We start from the raw sequence: 27,825 nt of genomic DNA on the forward strand, positions 1-27,825 counted from the left end.
AGTCTTTTCCGGAAATATGTCAGGCCAGATCCTGACGAGCCTGTCTCACAGAAGATCCGCCAGAGATTGATGAGCTTGAGGAGATCCTCCAGCCTGAACAGATTATCTTTCACAAGGACAGAAAGCTACCTGTAGGAATGCTTTCCCGGCGATACCTTGTGAAGTTCAAGAACTATTTTCCCATTGATGCAAAGTGGATCAATGAGGATTATTTTGTTGACTACCCACAACTATTGCAGGCATATCTTGAGGCTTTTCAGTTGAGGACAACTCTTTAGAAGCCCGGGGGGATGTCACCAATTGGCCGACCATTTGGTCCATCTCCACATTTGTGTCTCGTTCACTTGAGGCCAGGCCGGTGTCTCATTTGAAGGGGCCAGTATTTTTTTTTTTGCATAACATGACGGGAGCCAGACTGGTGCCACCTGTGTATGACCTGGACTGTGTTCTATCCATGGGATTGTCACGCCATGGAAGAGCCAGTATTTGTGCCGTGTCTTGCCTATGGGATTGTCACTCCATAGGGAGGCTCGTGCTTGGATCTGTGTCTTACACCTATGGGACTGTCACTCCATAGGAAGACCGGGATTTATCTTTTCTGTCGTGCCATTATTGTGCCCGCCGATAGAAATGTTTAGTACTTGTTCCATGAACGGGAGATATGTCCATGATACTGTTTGCACATGCATTCATGTTTTGCATGTTTGGAACTATTTTCGCATGACTTGTATTCTTGTGTTTGCTTGTTTGTCGTGCCACTTATTGAGCGGGGACACCTGCCAGTGAGTCGTGAAGTTTGCTCTATCTTTTGACGAGTTTTATTGCGTGTGAACGGTGGTAAGTGTATTGCATTTGTTTATTTCTTAGTATTCTTTTTAACCTTTGTTTTTTATAAGGTTGCAGTTTCACACTCATTAATGAGTGGGCACCTTTCCCAATATTTCATGGTACTTTTAGAATTTTGGGCACCCACGTTTGAGTCAAGGTGGGAAAGGGAACCCCTCATGTGAGTGGGGGTGGGTGCATGGCCACCTACCCACCCCCCACCTTGGAACCTTTGGGAACTGGCCGCCTCCATGCAAGCTAGGGGGGCCGGCTAGCAGTTGCATGTGTGCCCTTTCCATCATTCGTGGGTGATCCTCCTCTTGCTTATAGACGGCTATGCAGATGCCACCTTGGGCCGGATCTGACTGCACAGGCGACCTATCCATCGATTACATATAGGCGACCTTGCTCTTGGTCAACAGCAGGCGGCTGTGCTCTTGCCTTGCGAGTCCTCCCACTCCTCTCTGGCCAGCAGGCGGCTGCGCCCAGACGCCACTCTTTGGCCAGCAGGCGGCTGCGCACAGATAACACTGCTCTTTGGCCAGCAGGCGGCTGCGCCTAGACGCCACCTCCTCCACCTTGCTTTGCAAGCGGCTGTCCTCTCTTGCCTTGCAGGTGGCTGCGCGCAGTCCTCGCTCCTCTCTGGCGAGCAAGCGGATGCGCCCAGACACCACCCTCTCCACTTTGCTGGCGCCTGTGCACAGACTTCGCTCCTCTATGGCCAGCAGGCGGCTACGCCCAGACGCCACCCTCTCCACCTAGCAGGTGACTGCGCATAGGACTCCTCTCTCTTGCCAGCAGGCGACTGCGCCTAGGTGTCCTTCTCTAGCCCCTATGCAGCTGCACTTAGGCGCCTCTGATATTTGTTCTCCCACTAGCGAGCTACAGGCGACTCTCTGTCCCTGCGGGCTGGCAGCAACAGCAGTAATAAGACTTCTCCTTTCATACGTGGGTGCCTACTACTTCTGAAGGCCATATCCATTATTTTGCAAGGTAAGTGGATGGAGGTTTAAGCAAAGGTCTTTGATGTAAAACTTATAAGGGATACTCTCTGCTGCTAACACCCGTTCGGTGCTGGGTAGTCCAAGCTTTTGGAGAACCACGGTCCATGGGTGTCGAGATCGGGAGAGCCAGGCATTAGTATGGGAGCGCCTGCTTGTGCGTGGTCCTGGAACACCAGTGGGGCGCTCTCTGCAGATTCCAGTGAAGGCACAGGACCGTAGAGACTAGACTCTTCGAGTGGATCGCTCTCCTTCGAACGTCTACTTCACGTCTCTTGTTTGGTAACTGTTTTCATCTTAGTTGTACATGGACATCATCTGGTTCATTGAACCCATGGAGCATTGTATCTTTTAAATACTCCCAATAATATATCATATATTGAGGGGGGGGTCGGCCCGTTTTGGCTCAAGTGCTGGTGTCCCCATTGATCAACATTTCATTTCATTTCAGTTTTCAGTTGTTATTGAGTTGTTCATTTATATTGTGAAATTTAACTTGTGCTATGGTGTCCAACGGAGTCTTTTCCCACTTGAGGGGACCGGTTTCAGTTACATTGGTATGAGAGCATAGCCTTCCTTGGAAGTGGAGGCTTCCTTCTATCAATAAGGAAGAGAAAAGATCACAAGTGGGGACCACATTTACCATCATTGCTATTAAGCATGGCCAGCCATTTCAGAGCCTATGAAGCATGAGCATTAGCAGTAGACAGCTTGTTGATCTAAGGATTTATGAATTCACAAAATTTATCTTGGAAGTATGGAGTTGGCTTTATGTGCACATGTTTAGCACTCTTTCCGTATGGATCAAGCTTACAGGCAAGCTATATGGAGATATATCTCAGGATATCTTAAGGATATGGTGACGAGATATTTCTTTTGGCTTCATGACTAACCAGGCGAAGAAAAGCTAAGTATACTTTGAGTTTGCAAAGTTAGTGCTTTTACTATGAAGTGTTTTTGATGTTCACTAACTCTTGTATAGCCATGCAAGGAGAAAGGTGTTGTTGTTTACCTTGAGATGGTTTTAGGGAAACATTGTTTATGGCTCCCTTTATTGGGATGGATTATATCTATGGAGATTTCTTTCTTGGACGAGATTTATATAGATATTGGGCTTCACAAGCAATTTCTATGGACGAATCTGTCCGAGTTTATAGAGAAGAAAATCTTTGGATATCTCATGGATATGATGCTTTTATGGAGAAAGTCCACCTCTACTCCAAGGTGTGTGGTTAGCACGGAGTATGTGGTAAGAGTTATGGTATACAAGGATTATGGTATACAGGTCTATGGATTCCTGGACTTCTTTTCTAGGGATTTGGATCCATACTCAGGTTTATGGATTATGTTTATGACTCCCTTTTACTAGGATGGATTATTCTTTATAGCTCCCCTTATTTGGGATGCATTGGACTTATGAAACTCATGGTTCACATATGTAACTCGCAGAGCAGGTGCCCGGGGGACTAGGGCCTTTGACACACTTGTTGATACCATCTATGCATATTAAAACATTTAAACATGGCCACAGCCTTAACACATATCCATCATCACTTTGCATAAAACGTAAAGCTGGACAAAACATCCACAAATGCTGAAAATGGAGCTTGCACGTGTGACACCGCATAGAGGCCAGAATGGGCCGATCCTCCCCTTGGAGTATTTTATTACCCAAGGAGAATAATATCATGTACAAGCTTTGAGGGCCTTACTCTCCCCACGGGAGATGCCGGATTATCCAAATACAAATGCCATAACATAGTCCAACACGAGGCAACCAAGCCGGAACATAGGCTGTAGAAATGCCGAGCCAACAATATAATCCATATACCTCCGTGTGGGTACTGATTCTTCCCCAAAAACCACGGGTGTTCATGCAATAGAGAGGGTACAGCAAGTACAACTCTCCATTCAGTCGGTACAGCAGGTACAATGGCTGGTACAGCCGGTACAGTGGCTGGAACAGTAGGTACAGTGGCTGGTACAGTAGGTACAACAAGTACAAAAGCTGGTACAGCCAGTATAAGGGCTGGTACAGCAGGTACAGTGGTTGGTATAGCCGGTACGGTGGCTGGTACGGCAAGTACAAATGCTGGTACAATAAGTACAATGGCTAGAAATCATAATAAATGATTGAATACCCTTGCCTTCAGTATTTCTTCGCGATGGAAGCCTCCAAAACAGTCCCCAACAGCCGGTATTCTTCATGGGCAACATTCAAGTGAGAGAGAAAGAGAGTAGCCATCATTAGGGCAACCTGTAACGGTGGTAGAGGCTAGTGTGGAGCAAGAGAGCCTCCATTAATGAAGAGAGAGGGCTCCAATTTATAGATTTGGACCTCCCATGAGCTAAAATGGCAAGAGAAGGTTACGATGACAAGTGGAGAGCCACACAATAGCTGAAGTGACAAGTGTGAGGCCACTTATCTCACTTTGATCCTTTTTCTAACAAGTGTCAGGCCACTTGTCTCACTTTGGTCCACTTTCTTGCCACATGTCCCAATCTAAGAGATGGGTCCTTCCATAATCTTTACCTCTAAAAATATCCCAACTAGTAGACATTCTGTCATAGGTACTTTGCCAACTCTTGGTATCTGCTCAATCCCAGATGTAATGACGCGAACAGAATTTCCATCGGAATCGGGCCAAAAATAGCAACTCTCCTAAATTTTAGGAGTGTGGTCCTTTGTATTCTAGGATAATCCCCCATTCCCAAAGCTTGTACTTTCCAAATATTTAAACATCCTGGAGTCGACCAGACCCCTTTCAGACTGGGAAATGTCCAGGCTGGTGACATCCTCCCCAGCTTCTTAAAAGTTGTCCGCAGCTTTGAGCTTCAAGCCATATATTCAAGATATAATCATGTCCCATCGATTGGGCGAGACGAGACAGTCTCAAAAATCCAATATAATTGAAGAATCCATGTCCCAAAGAAATGGGCGAGACTAAATAAGTCTCCATAATACCAATATCAAAATCATGTCCCAAGATAAATAGGTGAGACAAAAACAGTCCCATAAGTCCAGATATCATAATCATGTCCCAAGATAAATGGGCGAGACAAATCAGTCCCATAAGTCCAGATTTCATAATCCATGTCCCAAGTAAATGGGCGAGACAAAACAGTCCCATAAGTCCAGATATCATAATCCATGTCCCAAGATAAATGGGCGAGACAAATCAGTCCCATAAGTCCAGATTTCATAATCCATGTCCCAAGTAAATGGGCAAGACAAAACAGTCCCATAAGTCCAGATATCATAATCCATGTCCCAAGATAAATGGGCGCGAGACAAATGAGTCCCATAAGTCCAGATTTCATAATCCATGTCCCAAGTAAATGGGCGAGACAAAACAGTCCCATAAGTACAGATTTCATATTCCATGTCCCAAGTAAATGGGCGAGACAAAATAAGTCTCCTGCCAACAAGACATCGGTCCACATGACCCTTGGCATAGACATAAGTCCCGTCATGTCCACTTTACCACTTGCACTCTGTGTTGGTACTCTGACCACACACCTTGGATGAGAGGTGGGCTCAAGTAACAAGATAAAACAATCACTCGCAGGCATAGATAACCTGGAGTTCCATAAGCATTTCTGCTACTTGAAAATATTCTGCCTGCCATCATAACACACCATGTGTGCATGGCCGGAATCCACAGGGGCACCGCCCAAAAGTCCACAAATGTCCTGCCATGTCCTTGGACTCATATGCATCCACTCATATGATCCATACACATGCCCAGGTATAATACATACATGCATCCACTCATATGATCCATACACATGCCCAGGTATAATACATACATGCATCCGCATGTTTCTAGGCCTGACATGCATCCGCATGTCCCTAGAATATAGGGGTTTGTGACATTCCCCCGGCTTCTAATCAGTTGACCGCAGCTGAAAAGCCTCTAGATAGGCCTCATCCACTCTGTGCTAACCACACACCTTGGAGTAGAGGTGGACTTTATCCATAAAAGCATCATATCCATGAGATATCCAAAGATTTCTTCTCTATAAACTCGGACAAATTCGTCCATAAAAATTGCCTGTTAAGCCCAATATCTATATAAATCTCGTCCAAGAAAGAAATCTCCATAGATATAATCCATCCCAGTAAAGCGAGCCATAAACAATGTTTTCGTGAAACCATCTCAAGGAAAACAATAACACCTTTCTCCTTGCATAGCTATACAAGGGTTAGTGAACATCAAAAACACTTCATAGTAAATAGCCAAAGCACCAACTTTGCAAACTCAAAGTATACTTAGCTTTTCTTTGCCACGTTGGTCATGAAGCCAAAAGAAATATCTCGTCACGATATCCTGAGATATATCTCCATATAGCTTGCCTGTAAGCTTGATAATATCCATATGGAAATAGTGCTAAACGTGTGCACATAAAGCCAACTCCATACTTCCAAGATAAATTTTGTGAATTCATAAATCCTTAGACCAAGCTGTCTATTGCTCATGCTCTTGCTTCATAGGCTCTGAAGTGGCTGGCCATGCTTAATAGCAATGATGGTAAGTGTGGTCCCCACTTCAGATCTTTTCTCTTTCTTATTGATAGAAGGAAGCCTCCGCTTCCAAGAAAGTCTATGCTCTGATACCAATGTAACTCGCAGTGGGTGCCCGGGGGACTAGGGCCTTTGACACACTTGTTGATACCATCTATGCATATTAAAACATTTAAACATGGCCACAGCCTTAACACATATCCATCATCACTTTGCATAAAACGTAAAGCTGGACAAAACATCCACAAATGCTGAAAATGGAGCTTGCACGTGTGACACCGCATAGAGGCCGGAATGGGACGACCCCCCCCCTTGGAGTATTTTATTACCCAAGGAGAATAATATCATGTAAAAGCTTTGAGGGCCTTACTCTCCTCACGGGAGATGCCGGATTATCCAAATACAAATGCCATAACACAGCCCAACACGAGGCAACCAAGCCGGAACATAGGCTGTAGAAATGCGGAGCCAACAATATAATCCATATACCTCCGTGTGGGTACTGATTCTTTCCCAAAAACCATGGGTCTTCATGCAATAGAGAGGGTACAGCAAGTACAACTCAACATTCAGCCAGTACAGCAGGTACAGTCGGTACAGTGGCTGGAACAGTAGGTACAGTGGCTGGTACAGTCGGTACAGGTACAACAAGTACAGAAGCTGGTACAGCCAGTACAAGGGCTGGTACAATAGGTACAGTGGCTGGTACAGTTGGTACGATGGCAGGTACGGCAAGTACAAATGCTGGTACAATAAGTACAATGGCTAGAAATCATAATAAATGATTGAATACCCTTGCCTTCAGTATTTCTTCGCGATGGAAGCCTCCAAAACAGTCCCCAACAGCCGGTATTCTTCATGGGCAGCCTTCAAGTGAGAGAGAAAGAGAGTAGCCATCATTAGGGCAACCTGTAACGGTGGTAGAGGCTAGTGTGGAGCAAGAGAGCCTCCATTAATGAAGAGAGAGGGCTCCAATTTATAGATTTGGACCTCCCATGAGCTAAAATGGCAAGAGAAGGTTACGATGACAAGTGGAGAGCCACACAATAGCTGAAGTGACAAGTGTGAGGCCACTTATCTCACTTTGATCCTTTTTCTAACAAGTGTCAGGCCACTTGTCTCACTTTGGTCCACTTTCTTGCCACATGTCCCAATCTAAGAGATGGGTCCTTCCATAATCTTTACCTCTAAAAATATCCCAACTGGTAGTCATTCTGTCATAGGTACTTTGCCAACTCTTGGTATCTGCTCAATCCCAGATGTAATGACGCGAACAGAATTTCCATCGGAATCGGGCCAAAAATAGCAACTCTCCTAAATTTTAGGAGTGTGGTCCTTTGTATTCTAGGATAATCCCCCATTCCCAAAGCTTGTACTTTCCAAATATTTAAACATCCTGGAGCCAACCGGACCCCTTTCAGACTAGGAAATGTCCAGGCTGGTGACATCCTCCCCAGCTTCTTAAAAGTTGTCCGCAGCTTTGAGCTTCAAGCCATATATTCAAGATATAATCATGTCCCATCGATTGGGCGAGACGAGACAGTCTCAAAAATCCAATATAACTGAAGAATCCATGTCCCAAAGAAATGGGCGAGACTAAATAAGTCTCCATAATACCAATATCAAAATCATGTCCCAAGATAAATGGGTGAGACAAAAACAGTCCCATAAGTCCAGATATCATAATCATGTCCCAAGATAAATGGGCGAGACAAATCAGTCCCATAAGTCCAGATTTCATAATCCATGTCCCAAGTAAATGGGCGAGACAAAACAGTCCCATAAGTTCAGATATCATAATCCATGTCCCAAGATAAATGGGCGAGACAAATCAGTCCCATAAGTCCAGATTTCATAATCCATGTCCCAAGTAAATGGGCGAGACAAAACAGTCCCATAAGTCCAGATTTCATAATCCATGTCCCAAGATAAATGGGCGAGACAAATCAGTCCCATAAGTCCAGATTTCATAATCCATGTCCCAAGTAAATGGGCGAGACAAATCAGTCCCATAAGTCGAGATATCATAATCCATGTCCCAAGTAAATGGGCGAGACAAAACACTCCCATAAGTCCAGATATCATAATCCATGTCCCAAGTAAATGGGCGAGACAAAATAAGTCTCCTGCCAACAAGACATCGGTCCACATGACCCTTGGCATAGACATAAGTCCCGTCATGTCCACTTTACCACTTGCACTCCGTGTTGGTACTCTGATCACACACCTTGGATAAGAGGTGGGCTCAAGTAACAAGATAAAACAATCACTCGCATAGATAACTTGGAGTTCCATAAGCATTTCTGCTACTTGAAAATATTCCGCCTGCCATCATAACACACCATGTGTGCATGGCCGGAATCCACGCGGGCATCGCCCGAAAGTCCACAAATGTCCTGCCATGTCCTTGGACTCATATGCATCCACTCATATGATCCATACACATGCCCAGGTATAATACATACATGCATCCGCATGTTTCTAGGCCTGACACGCATCCGCATGTCCCTAGAATATAGGGGTTTGTGACAACATACCCTGTGTAGTGTTCTCTTGTCCTACGGGCTCTCTTGAAGATTGTTTCTACCATGTGTGGGTGGAACAATAGAGAGCAGATGGAAGGGAACATGGGCACTTCAGAGAGGGTAGTGTCAACACAACATACTGTGTAGTGTTCTCTTGTCCTACGTGCTCTCTTGAAGATTGTTTATACCATATCCGGGTGGAACAAGAGAGCAGATGGAAGGGAACATGGGCACTTGAGAGGGTAGTGTGAGTTGGTGGCCGAAATGCCTACAAACTATTGGTGGCCGAAATGCCTATAAACTATGTGTAGCATAAATGCTCATGGAACACCAGGCTATCTATGCCTACGAGTGATTGTTCTATCTTGTTACTTGAGCCCACCTCTTATCCAAGGTGTGTGGTCAGAGTACCAACACGGAGTGCAAGTGGTAAAGTGGACATGATACCTGGTTGGCAAGGGACTTATGTGTACGCCAAGGGTCATGTGGATTGGCACATGTTTGTGTGCTTTGAGCTTGGATTATGATATTTGGACTTATGGGACTGATTTTTCTCGCCCATTTACTTGGGACATGATTATGATATCTGGACTTATTGGAATCACTATCTCCCCATACAGAGGCCAAGAGGTTCATTGTTCATCTCACCATGCATGTGGATTCATGTTGGGATTGTGAGAGGACAATTCAATGAACACTCCACCATACATGTGGATTCGTGTTGTGATTGTGGAGTGAGTATTTTATTGTTTCCACACCATGCTTGTTGATCAGAGTTGGGATTGTATGGGAGAACATGGGAACTGTTGGGATTGGGAGAAAGGGGGAACTGTTGGGATTGGGAGAAAGGATTGCCAGAACTATGGAGAACCAGCTTTTCTGTCACCATGGTTTGTGCTCTTGAATGGCACTAGTTTGTGTGCATAGCACATGTTTCTGTGCAAGGCACTAGTTTCTTGGCATATAATTATCTCATTGATATTGGTGATTGAGACACAATTGGCTCTTGTGCGCTTGTGTCTAGCATATCTTCCACGGAATTCTCGCCCATTTATTTTGGGATATGATTATAATATTGCTATCATGGAGACTTATTTAGTCTCACCCATTTCTTTGGGACATGGATTCTTCAGTTATATTGGATTTTAGAGACTATCTCGTCTCGCCCACTCGATGGGACATGATTCTATCTTGAATATATGGCTTGAAGCTTAAAGTTGCGGACAACTTTTAAGAAGTTGGGGAGGATGTCACCAGCCTGGACATTTCCCAGTATGAAAGGAGTCTGGTGGACTCCAGGACGTCTAAATATTTGGAAAGTACAAGCTTTGGGAATGGGGGATTATCCTAGAATACAAAGGACCACACTCCTAAAATTTAGGAAAGCTGCTATTTTTGGCCCGACTCCAATGGAAATTCTGTTCGCGTCATTACATCTGGAATTGAGCAGATACCAAGAGTTGGCAAAGTGCCTATGACAGAATGTCTACCAACTGGGATATTTTTAGAGATAAAGTTTATGGAAGGACCCATCTCTTAGATTGGGACATGTGGCAAGAAAGTGGACCAAAGTGAGACAAGTGGCATGACACTTGTTAGAAAGTGGATCAAAGTGAGACAAGTGGCCTCACACTTGTCACTTTAGCTATTGTGTGGCTCTCCACTTGTCATTGTAGCCTTCTCTTGCCATTTTAGCTCATGGGAGGCCCAAATCTATAAATTGGAGCCCTCTCTCTTCATTAATAGAGGCTCTCTTGTTGCACACTAGCCTCTACCACCGTCGAAGGCTTCCCTAATGATGGCTACTCTCTTTCTCTCTCTCTTTTGAAGGCTGTCCATGAAGAATACCGGCTGTTGGGGACTATTTTGGAGGCTTCCATCGCGAAGAAATACTGAAGGCAAGGGTATTTAGTATTTACTCATTTATTATGATTTCTAGCCATTGTACTTGTTGTACCAGTCTTTGTACCTATTGTACGAGCCATTGTACTGGCTGTACCAATCTTTGTACTTGTTGTACTTACTGTATCACACCCATTGTATCGACTATACCAACTTCTGTACTTGCTGTACCAGCTACTATACCTGCTGTATCAATCATTGTACATGTTGTACCAGCATTTGTACATGCTGTACTAGCATTTGTACTTGCTGTATTTGTTGTACCAGCCATCGCACGGACTGTACTTGCCACTGTACCTACTGTACTAGTCACTATACCGGCTGTACCAGCCATTGTACCTACTGTACCAACTGAATGGAGAGTTGTACTTGCTGTACCAGCTCTATTGCATGAAGACCCGTGGTTTTTGGGAAAGAATCAGTACCCACATGGAGGTATATGGATTATGTTGTTGGCTTGGCATTTCTACAACCTATGTTCTGCCTTGGTTGCCTCGTGTTGGGCTGTGTTATGGCATTTGTATATGGATAATCCGGCATCTCCCGTGGGGAGAGTAAGGCCCTCAAAGCTTGTACATGATATTATTCTCCTTGGGTAATAAAATACTCCAAAGGGGGGGGAGGGGGGGTCGGCCCATTCCGGCCTCTATGCAGTGTCACACGTGCAAGCTCCATTTTCAGCATTTGTGGATGTTTTGTCCAGCTTTTATGTTTTATGCAAAGTGATGATGGATATGTGTTAAGGTTGTGGCCATGTTTAAATGTTTTAATATGCATTGATGGTATCAACAAGTGTGTCTAAGGCCCTAGTCCCCCGGGCGCCGCGAGTTACATTGGTATCAGAGCATAGCCTTCCTTGGAAATGGAGGCTTCCTTCTATCAATAAGGAAGAGAAAAGATCACAAGTGGGGACCACATTTACCATCATTGCTATTAAGCATGGCTAGCCATTTCAGAGCCTATGAAGCATGAGCAGTAGACAGCTTGTTGATCTAAGGATTTATGAATTCACAAAATTTATCTTTGAAGTATGGAGTTGGCTTTATGTGCACACGTTTAGCACTCTTTCCATATGGATATTGTGGATTATATTATTAAGCTTACATAGCTCTGACGAAGGTTGCCTTGTCAAAGAAGTTTGAGATGATCGACTTAGGCTTACTCCATTTCTTTTTGGGATTGGAGATTTGGCAGACCTAGAGGGGGTTCTTTGTTTCGTAGCAGCAGTATGTTCATGAGTTGCTGGAGACCTTTGGGATGGAGAACTGCCAGTCTATTTCTTCACCGATAGACCCGAACACCAAACTCAGAGTTAATGTTCCTTTTGAGCAGGTTGATGCCTCCTTGTATCGGAAGCTTGTTGGTTCATTGATTTGGTTCTGAACACCAAATTGGACTTGAGCTTTCCAGTGGGGCTGTTGAGCTCATTCATGTAGACACCTTTGAAGACTCATTAGGACGCAGGATTGCGGATCTTGTGGTATCTGCAGGGTAAGAAGGATCTTGTACTCTTCTATGACACTAGAGGGGGAATGACGGACCGAGTCAGACTCCGAGATTGGATTGACTCAGATTGGGAGGAGATCCAGACACGAGGAGATCTACATCAAGCTATGGATTTATCCTTGGCTCAGGAGCTATTTCTTGGAGCAGCAAGAGGCAGCCAACTATTGCCTTGTCTTCTAGAGAGGCAGAGTACCAGGTTGCTTGTGGTGAAGCAAGTGGTACAGTAGTATCATTATTTTACGCTGCCATACATCCTAGGTAAGCTCTCGCACTTCTCATAGATCTAGGGTTTCTACCTCCTTCTGTACATTGTTGGTGTCATTAGTTGTCACTGTCGTACATCTTGGGTACGCTCTCGCATCTCGCACTTTACACAGTTTTAGGGTTGTTGCCTGTGTAGTGTGAGGGCATGCCGAGAATGTATGGCAATATAAATGTCTGATACCAATGTCATTAATTTGTGCTGCCGTACATTCTCGGCATGTCCTCACACTACTCATGTGTGCAGCTTCCACTTTCACCACATGAGTATTTTGAGAATTGTATTCAATATATAGTCCAAGGAGCTAATAATAGTGCATACAAATTTAGACTTGCTTTTTCACTTTTACAAAAATAGCTCAAGGACTAGAGCTTGTTTACACACTAAGTGTAAATAACCAAAAATCTTCTAACATATGTGCTAATAATATAGCAACACCACACACAAGCGTGCATAAAGGCACATAGCTAACAAAATAATACGAAATAATAATAATTCGAGATGATATAGACAAGATCCAAATGTTAATACATTAGTTGAACTCCAATTAATTGCTATCTCTACAACAATTAATCTCAATATGAAACGTTAATAGGCATAAACACAACATACACTCGCCACTTGTTATACTACGATGAGAGTATCATTATACACATCATCTAGCATGGCGTGTATTACCACTTGTTACACTTCAATTAGCATGGCACATCAATTGCATAAACCACTTGTTACACTTCGATCGTGTGCAATTGTCTAGCATAGTCCACTTGTTTCACTTTAATCACACACAGTTGTTAAGCATGACACTACTTGTTACACCTCAACAACATACATTCATCAAGCATGGTCTCAAGCTATATCAATAACATTAGGTAACTAGTATTTAATGTGGGGTCACCCATGATACCAATTCACTAGGATGACACAGTTGTCAGTAGCGTCTTGGCGTTCCTGTTCAACTAAAGGATGGACATTATGTATCATCTCTCTTGCTTGGATAAGCAACGAGTAAAGGAGATCAAAATCTTACAATATACAAATTCTAGTATCTTTTCTAATTATGACAGATAGATAAGGTATTAAGGATTGCTTATAAATTCTAGTGTCCCATACTACCATAAATTATCTCACATAAATCTAGGGATAAGTATGCATCGGAATCTTTCACACATGATTAATCTTTGTGTTCCATACCACAAGACTAATACATAGTGAAAAATTCAAGAAGTTCTACTTTTGATGCATAAAAATTCTCCTTCAAATTTACTAAAACTTTGAAATAAAATTTGTTGTTAAAATAATCAAATGAAATGAATATGTTACCTTAGGAGTCGGAATACTTGTTGTATTAGGGATATTCTTCTTCATCATCATCGATCATGTTTATTCTATCTGAAATATACTTTGATTTCCGTGGACAATTTGATGTAATATGTCCAATCTCATTGCACATGTAATACTTCTTTGAATCATTTTTATTAACTTGTTGTGATTTATCAACCTTGGTGTCAATACTTGTGTTATTGCCCTTGAGAGGTTTATCAAATGTTTTTGGAAAGGTTTTAGGCTTCAAGAACTTTGATGTGTTGAGCTTTGAGTTGTCATTGCTTACTTAGGGATGCTGTTTTTCTTTTCACAATTTAAGGCTAATAAGAAAATAGCTGAGCTTAGAGAGTGCAGTCGAAACATGTTTGCTTTTGATCGAATTGTGGATTTCAAACCTTCTATGAACTTCTTTCTTTAATTCTTAGTGCGAACTTTCTCAATTACCTGTATTTGTAGCAAAGTTTGTCAAAATCTATCCACATAAGCGGATATATTCTCTTTCTCAAGTTATCTGAAGATGGACCATCATTGTCTAGCTCTAGCTTTGTATTGTGAGGACAAGAAATCTTTCTTAATGTGCTTTTTAAATCTCTTCTAAGATTTAGGTTTGTGTTTATTGGTTTTAATAACGTTCCACGACAATGCTGCACTGTCCACTAAATGATTGGTTGCACACTTGATTTTGTTGTCCTCAGAGACTTTTCTCCTCGAAAAGTAATCACCAAGTTGACTAAGCCAAGCAAGTATTATGCGAGCATCTTTCTTGCCATCAAAATTTTGAAAGATAAATGCTTTGCAGCTAATTTTTTTCTCTTTTCTAGACTCCTGAGCTCTAAGAGTAGCTTACATGGTTCTCTGAATTTGGTCACCTTCGGAATCTGAAGATGTAGCACAAGCATGTGTATGCCTCTTCTTGCAGGATAACGTGTTCTTAGATCCATTCTCAACTTCTTCTCAACTAGAATCAGTGACTGAATTTGCTCTTGAATGATAAGGGGCACTACAAGGGATTGGGCTCATACCCGCGCTCCTAGCCGCTAAAAATGACTTGTGAAAAAAAGTAGCGGGCCCGTGTATCAGCGCGTGTATCATCGCGGCCAGAGACATGCGTGTAAAAGCGCGTGTATGGCACCTCTCAGACGCAAGTATACACGGGTATATAGCCGCGTTTTTTTTAACAGACGCGTTGATACATGTGACTATACACGCTTTTTTTTTAATTAGACGCGCTTATACACGGGTCTATAGCCGCGTCCTATTCAGTTCAAATGTCTCAGACGCATTTATACCTGCCTCTATACACGCGTTTTTTTAATTTAGATGCGCTTATACACGCGTAAGTACCAGTTTTGACGTACTAATACACGCGTATTTTCCAGGGTATCCGCGTAGATACACGCGAGTTTTAGCAGTTCTGACGCGTTTATACACGCGAACAGAGAGCAAAAAAAAAATCCAGAGAGTGCTATTTGGTGCCTGAATACTGTTCCAGCATTCCAGCACCCAATAGCACTCTCTGGTTTAGGGTTTTTGGTGCATTAGACCATCCCATTAGACCATCCACGAAGAACATATGCACGAGGGAGATTAAGACAAGAACGACATGAATGCATACATTGTCATTACACGATTCAAGACAGACATGAATGTAATACTATCGATCAATCAATTCAATATTACTATCAAAATTTCATACATGTATACAAGGGAGTCCATATCTCGAAGTAGCCCATGGCTTGAGTTTACAAAAAAATATATACAATCACATCCTCAATATGGAATGTGATACTACAAGTCTGAGTACTACTCAGACCCAGATGATAACTCGGTGCTCCCCCCATGCTCAGATGAGCTCACATCGGTCGGAATGTCCGAGGAGTAGTGCTCACGTCCACCCTCTGCAGCGGCGACCGGTGGATCATCAGCAGCTTGTGCCTGTTCAAGTAATATATAGTATATAAGTATATATATATGCAATTCAATAAACCAAAACCATTCGTTACGAATTTTCAAGTACCTGTCGACCGTATGGTCTCATGGCCAACTCAAACTGCGCGTCCGTAATACGTCCCTCGGCTCTGAAGATGGCCCACGTGTCACGTCTGCTATGCCGGCATACGCAGTATCGTGGGTTGTGGGCTTCCTCCCCGTAACCCGTCGCTGTATCATAATCAACACAATTTGTAAGATTAAAACAATCATAGAATTAATGAATTAAGTAAACAATCAAATAAAGTGGCAGGATACTTACGAACTCTGCCTCCCATGACTCGACGCCGCCAGATCCGAAATGCGAAGATCCAACGGTCTCCATCTGGATCCGTCGTGCCTCCACATGCTGCCTGCTCTTCACGCCACCCTCTGCTCGTTTCTTTGCCTCCTTCCACTCGCGTTTGTGCGCAGTGGCAGGTTTCTCGGCAGGATAGCCACCCGCAGCTACATTTAGCCGGTCATCGTACGCGAGTTTTTTAAGGTGAGATCTTTTATTACTTAAGATCTCCCTTATTCGCGTCCTTCCCCATACATCCGAGAATGTAGCATGTGGGGGATTGGGGTACCGACTATGTACAGCCTCTATCACCTCCCCAACTAATCGGCTATTTTGATCTTTAAATTTAATAAAACAATTTCTATATGAGTTTGATACTACCCCACGCATGTACTCCATTACCTCCCTCCCCCTCGCATCCATCACTATCCCGTCCCTATCCATCACATCATAGCAAACCACTCTCTCCATCTCTCTCATCTCCTCCTCTTCCGAACTGTCTCCTCTAACTCTTCTCCCTCTATCTCCTCTCTCACCGCGTGCCCTACTACCTCCCCCACCTCCCCCACCAAAGCACCCGCCGCATCCTCCACTCCCACTCTTCCTACTGCTGCGGGTGGAGTCACGACTGGGGGATTGTCTACGTGACGGTGGCTGTGAGCCGTGACGTGATGGTGGCTCTCAGGGAGCACGTGATGGTGGCTGTGAGGGTGTACGTGAGTGTGTCTGGGACGAGGTATGTCTCCTCGGTGGACGTGGAAGAGGAGAAGCTGCATGCCGTCTCGTCGGACTCGGAGGAATAGACGGCACTGGAGTGCCCTGGATACTCGCGGTAGGGGTAGAGACACCAGGCAGGGAAGGAGGGGGATGGCTATACATATACTCTGTAAGCTCAACCGGACCAGGTTGGCACCCAAAGTGATTCATCATCTCCATCAACCAATTGCTGTACGCAAATGGATCGGATGAAGAACCTGGAATATCCATAAAGAACCTGCAACAAACATCTTCATGTACATCATGGGCTGTCTCTTGACTCACACAAATTAAATCATTCAAGTCAGTTGCTTGCAAATCATGAAATCTGAAACGCCGCAGTTTTCTGTCTGCAGAAACGTGTGTATACACCCGTCAAAAAACGCGTGTATACACCCGTCCACAAACGCGTGTATATGCACGTGACCATACTCTGCAGACAGGTTACACGCGCTTTTACACGCGTTCGTACACGCGACCTGCGAAAAAATTTTCTCGAAAAGACCGACCCCCCGACAAAGACAGAATGTCCTTATAAAAGGACCAGCCATTGTCGCCCTGTCAGGATGCAGTAACCCAATCGTGTGCAAAAAGACAAACCCAAAGAGCAAAGAGCAAAGTAAACAAATCTGACAAAAGAGACAAGGCACAGGACAAAGTGACTCACCTCTGAAAAAGTGAGTCTTCTCTGCTCCTTCTCTGCTCCCTCCTTCTCCCGTGTGTGTGCTCCTTTCTCTGCTCCCTCCTTGCTGTTGGAAGAGGCAAAAACAGGCGAAAACGCATGCACTGTTGATTTCTTAGTTCAAAATCTATATTTGGGGAAGGCGGGCTATTTTTAGTTTAAACATACTGCCGCGTTTATATTCGCGTTTATAAACGCAGGTATATTCGCGTGTATGTAATTTTAGCTGCGTTTATACACGCGTTTTGCAGAAATTAGCCGCGTGAATACACGCGATTTTTAGGAAGTAGCCGTGTTAATACACGCAATTTTTAGGAGATAGCCGCGTCAATACACGCGATTTTGTGCTTTCATTAAAAACATATAATGATTTTGTGTTTTCTGATTTGTACACAGGATGTCATCAACCTCTTCAAGCAGTTCTGGGAAAGATGAGACAATGCGTCATCGTAATCGCGATGTGTGGTTGGGACAACGGATCAAATGTATGTGTAATCGATGTCAAGGATGCATTGTACGAGCACGTTGAATTACCTTGAATCACATCTCCATGTATGGAGAATGGAATCAAACAGGTTTAGAGGTGAGTAGATGTAAATTGATGGTATTCAAATGACTCATGGTATCCAAATTAAATTAATAGAGTTGTAACATATAATTTGATAAATTGAAGCAGGATGCAGTACCACACCCTAACATGGTACCCTACGCGCGACGAGAGCACGTAAAGCGTCGACGAGATGATGCTGGAGCTTCGGGATCTATTGTCAGAGATGAGTGGGAAAGGGATGACAATAGCCCTGCACCCCACGAAGTTATGGAAGAGGAGGTGCTTGATGATATGGTGCGGAATCTTTTTAAGGATGATCCCAAAGGTATGGACGACAATGATATGGAACAAGAGCATCTTTATAAGGCTTCATCGACACCGGTGTTCGAAGGGTGCACATTCTCAGTTTTACGTGCTTCACTTGAACTACTTAATATACAAACAGTTTATGGATGGAGCAATGCAAGTCTTGACGCATTGTTGAAGTAAGCATTCTAACTTACAAATTTGAATTAGTGGTTTAAGGTTTAGGATTTAAGACTAATTATAATTGATGATATTGGATGCAGGCTATTATCAAACATGCTTCCAAAGGAAAATAGACTACCCACCTCAAGAGACATAGCGAGGCGCTATGTGACATCTCTTGGAGGACTGGATTATGATAAAATACATGCATGCGTCAATGATTGCATTCTCTTTCATGGGACGCATAAGGAGGCTCTACATTGTCCCACTTGTGGTGAAGCAAGGTACAGAACAGATATGAAGAGTTTTGATGTACCTCGTAAAGTCTTGTGACACTTTCCTATAATTCCTCGCATCAAACACATGTTCAAGTGCAAATCCATAGCAGAGCTCATGTCATGGCATTCCTCACATCGATCGGATGATGGCATGTGGAGAATTCCCGCAGACACTCCTGCTTGGAAGCATATTGAAGATGAGTGGCCCAGCTTTAAAACAGAGCCCAGAAACTTGAGACTTGGCGTGGGTATGGATGGAGTGAATCCATTTGGTTTCAAAAGCACCGCATACAGCGTGTGGCCAGTTGTGTTGGTGAATTACAACCTTCCACCATCAATGGTGATCAAGAAGGGACATCTTATGTTATCCCTTCTAATTCCAGGGAAACATAAAGTCAAGCATATGGATGTTTATCTTGAACCACTGATTGATGAGTTGGAGGAACTATGGAGAGGTGTTGCGGTGGTGGACATTAGTAGGCCTCCCTCCTCTCGACACTTCGACTTAAAAGCAGTGTTGATGTGGACAATGCATGACTTTCCAGTATACAGCGATTGTTCTGGTAAGAATTCTAATTACCTCCCTACTCTATTACTATTGGCTATATATATTAATTAGACGGTTTGACTTTATTATTCTAACTTTTATTTATATTTTAACAGGTTTGAAAACATCGGGTAAACATGCATGTCCTGTTTGTGGCCCTTCGTTAGTACATGAGTATGCTGATGGTTTGTGTAAGACTATATTCGATAATCATCATCGATTTCTCCCCTCAGATCATCCTAAATATGTTGCTAGTAAGAGTAACATTCCTCCACAAACACTTCGTGCAAAAGATTGGAAGCGTATTTGGGAGTCTACAACTATTCTTCCTCCAGATGGCATGAACAAGTATAGTGATGTTTTTTCAATCTTGTTTTGTGTAGTCTCTAATTGGATTAAAGGTCACATAGAGCAATCCCTTGTGCAGGTACTCCATTTTTTTCCGGCTGCCATATTGAACCCATCTTAAGATCAACCATCTTCTTGATCCCATGCACATCTTCAAGAATGTGGGATCTGGTATTTGGGAACATATTACTGGTAAACGAGACAATGTTAGCGTACGTGAGGACTTGCGGGTCGCAGGACGTATGCGTCAAGCTTGGCCACGAGAGGTGGGTGGGCACATTCGTCTTCGGCCTGCACCATGGATTATATCAAAGAAAGAGGAGAAGCAGGTAAAGCAGGCCATCACCACTTTGCGTACTCCCACTGGATGCATGAGATCATTGAAGGGAGCCTTTACAACCACTAAGAAAAGAGGCGTTGAGCAACTATATGGGTTGAAGTCCCACGATTGGCACAAGATGCTTCAAGTAAGTGTTTTCCAAGTCTTGTACGTACGTTGAAATTAAATTTTGTAATGCCATAAACCATAAATGTGCTCTTATGTGCGCAGTTCATACTACCTACTAGCATCGACCATTGTGCGAATAAGAGTTTGAAAAAATGTATTTATAAGATGGGCGAGCTTGTGAGGTATGTAAAACCCATGCTCAGATCACCCTTCATTATACCTTGCAAAATGAACGTGCATGAGGTATAACGTACTATTTATTTATTTTTCAGATATGTTAGTTCCAAAGCAATTGATCCAGCCACGTTGGATGATGCGCGTGTTATGGCAGTGGAGGTGGTTTGTTTGGTAGAGGAGACTTTTCCGCGAACCATTCTCACAAGTCAACTACATCTCATTGTGCATTTAGTGGACGAAATTGCTTTATGTGGTACTGTGCATGCACGTTGGATGTTCTTCCTAGAGCGCTTCATGAAGACCTTAAAAGACTTTGTGAGGCAAAGTGCAAGGCCTGAAGGAAGCATGGCCGAGGGTTGGTTGATACAAGAGTCTCTTGTATATATTTCAGAATTTCTTGGTCAGGTGGACAGCTCTTTGCCACGACTATGGAGCAATGAAGAGGACTTGAGGATGACCTCTATTGTGCCTCAAGGAAAAGGACAGAGTAAAGTAATTGACAGAACATTGATTGATGATCTCAATTTCACTTGTATCCTTAATAGTGATGTGATGAGCAGATGGGTTACACGATATGAGGATGCAAAGACAAAAAGGCAAGCAGAAAGAGCTCTCTTTCGGAGGCAACATGGCTCTCGGAAGGCGTACCCTAAGCATCTAGCAACACTTCCGAATGATATCCATGTTGATTGGTTGCATGAGGAAATGGAGAGAGCAGAGAGCGACGAGGGGCTGCATATCACGGCGGAAGAATGGGAGTATGCACGAGGATGCATGTCAAAGGTACATAGAACTAATGTTTTGCATTAGTTGTAAGTGATTTGCTTTTAATATTTATTCACATTGCTTACACAAATATTGCTTCTATTTTGGTCCAGTGCACTATGTTCAATGCTATATGGTGTGAAGGCAAGCATTTTCGAACACAAAGAATTGATGAAAACAGAAATACACAAGATTGCGGTGTCATTAGTAGCTTTGAGGGAGCTAATGGAAAAATGGATGATTATTGTGGCATAATCCAAGACATATTTAGGCTTGACTTTCGTCGCTTCTTTGTGTATGTTTTGGATGTCAAATGGCAAATGAACGTGGTGGAAAAAGGGCCTGATGCAACGATAAAACGCCATGCAAGTGGATATGTAACTATTGACTCTACAAAGTTCTGGCAAACAAAGAAAGATAGGCTCGTATTGCCACAACAATGTGAGCAGGTATGCATTTTTTTACTAATGTGTTTCATGTACATATATATCTAAGCTCGCGTACCCCTTGACTTTTGATATGCTAATTAATTACTGTACTGTGTGTATTTGAGTAGGTTATCTATCTACCAATGGTGCATGACATCAAATGGTGGTACGTCATCCCTATTGCACCACGTTCCAAAGTGATGTATAATACATTCACTGATATGGAGCATATGGAGGATGTAACAAGCCGCAATGAAGATGACGTCGAACATGCCATTGAAGATGTTGTGATCGATGATCAAGAAATAAGAGATGATCATGATAATGAGGATGAGCATGCCATTTCTCATGATCATGAGAATGACCCTACCATTGAGGATGATGGTGATGTTGATGAGGATGATCAGGACATCGATACCATTATCAATGGAGTACAGAATATCGATAGTGGAATAAATTTAATCGTAGCCTTACCAATTGATCAAATGGATATTGATGTTGATCGTTTGGCAAGGATGGATCTTATTGAAGATGAGATCGAACCCTAACCAATCCGTCACTGTATGTTCTAAATTGATGACATTTCTATCATCTCATATGCATGATTTATTTTTGAATATATTTCATTGTTGTAAATGCATGTAGTGGGATTGTGTAATGATGTATACTGTAATGTACTATGAGATGGTTTAAGGAAAATAGTTTTTAATTTTGTAAAGGAATTCAGTTTTTTTCAGTTTTTCTCTGCCATGCGTGTATTAATCCGTGTATAGCAGCGTGTATTTATCCGTGTATAATAGCGACTATTACCCCGTGAATATTATCGTGTATAGATGCGTGTATTACTGCGTGTATATAAACGCGTTTATACACGCGTTGATAAATGCAAATATACACGCGAACTTAAATGCAAAAATACACGCGCCCGATTCTATTCAAATACAAGCGCGACCATACACGCGTTCGTAATTTATCGCGTGTATGAAACGCGTGTATGGCAGCATTGTCTTGTAGTGGGGTAGAGGATTCATGATGAAAGAGAGATGTGGAAATTTTAAATGTAGAAATAATAATAATACTTAGCTTTCATCCGTAATTTGTAAGAAGGCGAAAGCTTGTTCAAGTCGTACCATGAGAAGAAAAATTGACAAGGACTAAGAGACCATCGAGTAGTATCAAAGCGGGCATGAACTTAAGGAGCTTGAGAGACTTAGACCTTGAATTTTTCGATGGCTTGTAATGTAGGTTGCACAATTTGCTAGAATTCCTTTAGTTAAGAGCTTTGATGACGATTTGGAAAATCCCCTTGGTGAAACAATAGTGCTGCAAACCTTTAAGAAGTAGAGATTGGAAATCCTTTAAATGATAAGGAGAGCATGTGGGGATGTAAATGCTTGAGCTTTTTAATATATGTTGTAAGAGAGAGGGAAATTGTAGGGCTTGAGGAGTTGTAAAAGCTTTGGGAGATAAGAAGGGTGGCTTTTGGAGGCAAAGGTGACATAAATTGGTAGTCCTTGATCTTTGATCTTCATTCTATGGCTCAAAAAATTCTCATAAACCTTGTAAGCTTTATCCAAGAGTCCTTAAGCTTTTGTCTTTGTATCCTTTGGATTTTTGTGAGCTTCTCCCTATTCTTCAAGTGCAATTACCTATAGCTTTGATACCATTGTTACGACTTCTTGAAAATTTAATCAAACTCATATATACATCAAGGAATAAACCATAGCTCTGATACCACTGTCCCTCACAGGACCCCATGTACTTCTTGAAAATTTAATCAAACTCACATATACATCAAGGAATAAATCATAGACTTGAATCAAATTGACAAGATTGAGCATAAAATAAAAACATCAGATAGAGCAGACATCACTATTAACACACTATTGGGTGCAATCTCCTCCTGATGTATGTAGCTCCCACTTTCATGACATGAGTATTTTGAGAATTGTATTCAATATATAGCCCAAGGAGCTAATAATAATGCGTACAAATTTGGACTTGTTTTTTCACTTTTATAAAAATAGCTGAAGCAATAGATCTTGTTTACACACTAAGCTCTTCTAACATATATGTTGATAATATAGCAATGCCACACAGAAGCATGCATAAATAATATGTACAATCATTTGGTACATGGCCAACAAAATAATATGAAATAATAATAATCAGAGATGATATAGACAAGATCCTCCATGTGCGACACACGCACTGCTTATCACCTATCTCACAAATGTTTCAATTAATTGCTATCTCCACAACAATTAATCCCAATATGAAACGTTGATAGGCACAATCACAACATACACCCACCACTTGTTACACTACGATGAGTATCATTATATACATCATCTAGCATGGCATGCATTACTACTCGTTACACTTCAATTAGCATGGCACATCAATTGCATAAACCACTTGTTACGCTTCGACCGTGTGCAGTTGTCTAGCGTAGGCCACTTGTTTCACTTCGACCACACATAGTCGTTAAGCTTGATAGTACTTGTTTTATCTCAAAAACATACACCTATCAAGCATGGTCTCGAGCTGTATCAATAACACTAGGTAACTAGTATTTAATGCGGGGTCACCTACGATACCAATTCTCTAGGATGATACACTAGCGTCCGGGCGTCTGCGTTTAGCTAAAGGGTGGACATTATATAACACCTTGGGTTCCCACATGATGGCCATGTTGATAACCTCTCATTTCCAAGCTTGTCCAAAAGTCCGTAACTCCTCATAAATATGTAAAATAGTGATAAATGCTGGTAAATCCCAAAAATGGTGACATCATTCCTCTCTTCTAAACAATTGTCCTCAAGTGTGAAAGGAGCTATATAATCCATTGCCAAGACTATCAAGTCCTGCATAATTCAAGAGTCCTCAACATCCACAAGAGAGTGGATGGAGGATTGATCATGTTGAAAGTTGTTGGGATTGGTAGCTTCTCGTGAGAACCATCTCTTAGCCCACGCTTATCTTGTCTCATTATGTGTCACACTGCCCATCATTATCTTGTCTCATTATGTGTCACACTGCCCATCACATCCTTTGTACGATGATATGTCAGACTCCCTATCACATCCTTTGTACATACGCACCTATATAGAGGTGTGGTCTCTTCCATTGTATTCACTCAATATCATTAATCATCTAGTCTCGTGTCATTGAGTCTAGCATTGAGTCTCTCTCCGTATTGAGTCTCTATCTGTCTCTTTCTCTCTTCGTGTGTAGCCATGGCTATGGCAGTCCAAGCTCTCCATCCGCCATAGCCAACAGTGTATCAGAGGAGCGTTCACTGCATCTGTTGAATTGAAGTCCTTGACCTGATGCGCATGCACTGGTCTTCTCATTGTCAGCGCCACATCATTTTTTCCAATGCTCTGTCTTCGCTAGTATTCCAGCTGTGCGCCACTACTTCCGGCACTTCTATGCAACTTTGCCATTGTCTTCTTGTGCTGCCACGTGCGCTTTCATTCATTGATGGCTCATCACACATCTCTCCAAAGCTTTTTACCAGTTGCTTCTTAGTTTCTGCCACGTGCACCTGTTGACGCTGTCCCACTCTTATGAGTGTGTGTGTGACCTTATCATGTCCCACTCTTATGAGTGTGTGTGTGTGTGACCTTTTCATGTCCTGTCATTTGTACTTCACTCATTCTCATCAATCTACTTTGAGTGTTGTGCTTCTCTTTATCTATCCTTGCTTACTGCATGTAGGTGTGGGTTGCTTCCGTTATCTCCACTCCAATAGGGTCTCCAATGCCCAAAGGAATCACAAGCAAGTTGATTAGGGATCGATATAATGATTCCATCTTTGATTCCTTTTTCAAGCTCCGCTTCCCTAAAATCCTTAGCAACAATCTTGGTAACTTGGTTCTTGAGTTTCTCCCAAAACTTAATGAAGAATTTTACTGACATCCCATCCCACCCAAAGGTTTTATCATTTCCCATAAGTTTTAAGGTAGTAAAGTATTCTCGATGTTCAATAGGTCTTTCAACACACCTAACTTGATCATGGCACACAATTTGATTTACCCTTTCTAATATTTTCAGCCTAAAAACTATCGTGTGGTATGTATCCTTCTAATTCTCTCTCTATAGAACTCCTTAGTTGAACTTGCACTAGCTCTCAAAGCAGTCGTATTTGTCAAATTTTATTAATTTTTTATTTTTATTTTCAAATTAATTTTACCATCTTTTTCCTTTGACCTAAATTAAATGCAAGTGTGCACACACATGTACACACGGATTTTTCTCATTACTTTAAGCATACGAACCTGGTTAATTTTACTCAAAAAGGCTTTTCCTAATTTATTTATGAGAGTTTTATTATCTTTTCCAATTAATTCTACTATTTTTCTCTTTGACCTAAATGCAAATCCTTTGTCCCACTCATATCTTTCCAAAGATCAGGGAAAGAATAAAAAAGATGCGACGTCCTTTGCCGTTTTTATGAGAATTTTACAAAGAATTTACACATTTACAATATTTTACACACTCAATTTATTATATTATTGGTACGAAGGATCTTACCCAACCCCCCCATGATGTTAGGCATAGAGACCTTGTTCTAAGTAACCCAATGTTGGGGTTTCTTAGTAAATCTTATTTCTCCAAAGAAAAGACTTCAAAAAGCTTAAGCTAGTGGCATTTTTGGATTCTACAACAAGAGAATGATAGAGTTGATCACAATAATTATGGCATAAAAGGGGAGAAGCACATAGTCCCAAATTTTTAATTTACTATGTACTTTAGTGGCCACATCAAAGAGCAGAGGAGCCAAGACGGCACCCTTATCTTACATATCTCATCAAAGGGACAACCAACCATGGAGCCATTGATCATAAGATGAGAACAAGCACCTCTTCCAAGTGTGAAAACACATTGAGAAATCTACCCAGAAAATCCCATTTTTAACAAAACCTTGCTAACAAAATATATTCTTACGTAAAGATAACAACCCATTCCTTCCCAACCAAGACATTCATGATATTGTCATAAAAAAATAGACCTTCACTTAATAAATCCAAATTGTCTCTTGCTCACACTATCTTGGAGAAGAGGGAGAGATGTTGATTGTAACCACCTTAGCAAGAATCTTATAAATAACATTAAGCAAGTGATGGGTGTGTGTCCATTTATGTGGTGGTAATGTGTGGCTGTAGGCAAATAATGGGCCAGGCCACTTTTTCCCTCCTTATTAGGAGGGTTTTTCCCTGAGCATACACACTCTTATGAGTGTGTGTGTGACCTTATCATGTCCCTTCATTTGTACTTCACTCATTCTCATCAATCTACTTTGAGTGTTGTGCTTCTCTTTATCTATCCTTGCTTACTGCATGTAGGTGTGGGTTGCTTCCGTTATCTGCACTCCAATAGGGTCTCCAATGCCCAAAGGAATCACAAGCAAGTTGATTAGGGATCGATATAATAATTCCATCTTTGATTCCTTTTTCAACCTTATAGGAACAATCTTGGTAACTTGGTTCTTGAGTTTCTCCCAAAACTTAATGAAGAATTTTACTGACATCCCATCCCACCCAAATGTTTTATCATTTCCCATAAGTTTTAAGGTAGTAAAGTATTCTCGATGTTCAATAGGTCTTTCAACACACCTAACTTGATCATGGCACACAATTTGATTTACCCTTTCTAATATTTTCAGCCTAAAAACTATCGTGTGGTATGTATCCTTCTAATTCTCTCTCTATAGAACTCCTTAGTTGAACTTGCACTAGCTCTCAAAGCAGTCGTATTTGTCAAACTTTATTAATTTTTTATTTTTATTTTCAAATTAATTTTACCATCTTTTTCCTTTGACCTAAATTAAATGCAACTGTGCACACACATGTACACACGGATTTTCTCATTACTTTAAGCATACGAACCTGGTTAGTTTTACTCAAAAAGGCTTTTCCTAATTTATTTATGAGAGTTTTATTATCTTTTCCAATTAATTCTACTATTTTTCTCTTTGACCTAAATGCAAATCCTTTGTCCCACTCATATCTTTCCAAAGATCAGGGAAAGAATAAAAAAGATGCGACGTCCTTTGCCGTTTTTATGAGAATTTTACAAAGAATTTACACATTTACAATATTTTACACACTCAATTTATTATATTATTGGTAAGAAGGATCTTACCCAACCCCCCCATGATGTTAGGCATAGAGACCTTGTTCTAAGTAATCCAATGTTGGGGTTTCTTAGTAAATCTTATTTCTCCAAAGA

At 42.0% G+C, this 27,825-nt stretch overlaps 1 protein-coding gene across 1 annotated transcript in view; it reads right to left on the reverse strand.

Moving 5' to 3' along the window:
• Positions 1-1,214: 1,214 nt before the first annotated feature.
• Positions 1,215-27,825, reverse strand: part of LOC147624482 (uncharacterized) — a 283,897-nt gene continuing 257,286 nt past the window's right edge. The window contains exon 4 of the mRNA XM_086819837.1: positions 1,215-1,583. Coding sequence (XP_086675963.1) covers positions 1,215-1,583 — 369 coding nt within the window. The remainder of the gene's footprint in view (positions 1,584-27,825) is intronic.

The sequence above is a fragment of the Cibotium barometz genome, chromosome 25, assembly GCF_041138505.1.
Source record: "Cibotium barometz isolate CiBa-2024 chromosome 25, ASM4113850v1, whole genome shotgun sequence".
NCBI classification, from domain to species: Eukaryota; Viridiplantae; Streptophyta; class Polypodiopsida; order Cyatheales; family Cibotiaceae; genus Cibotium; species Cibotium barometz.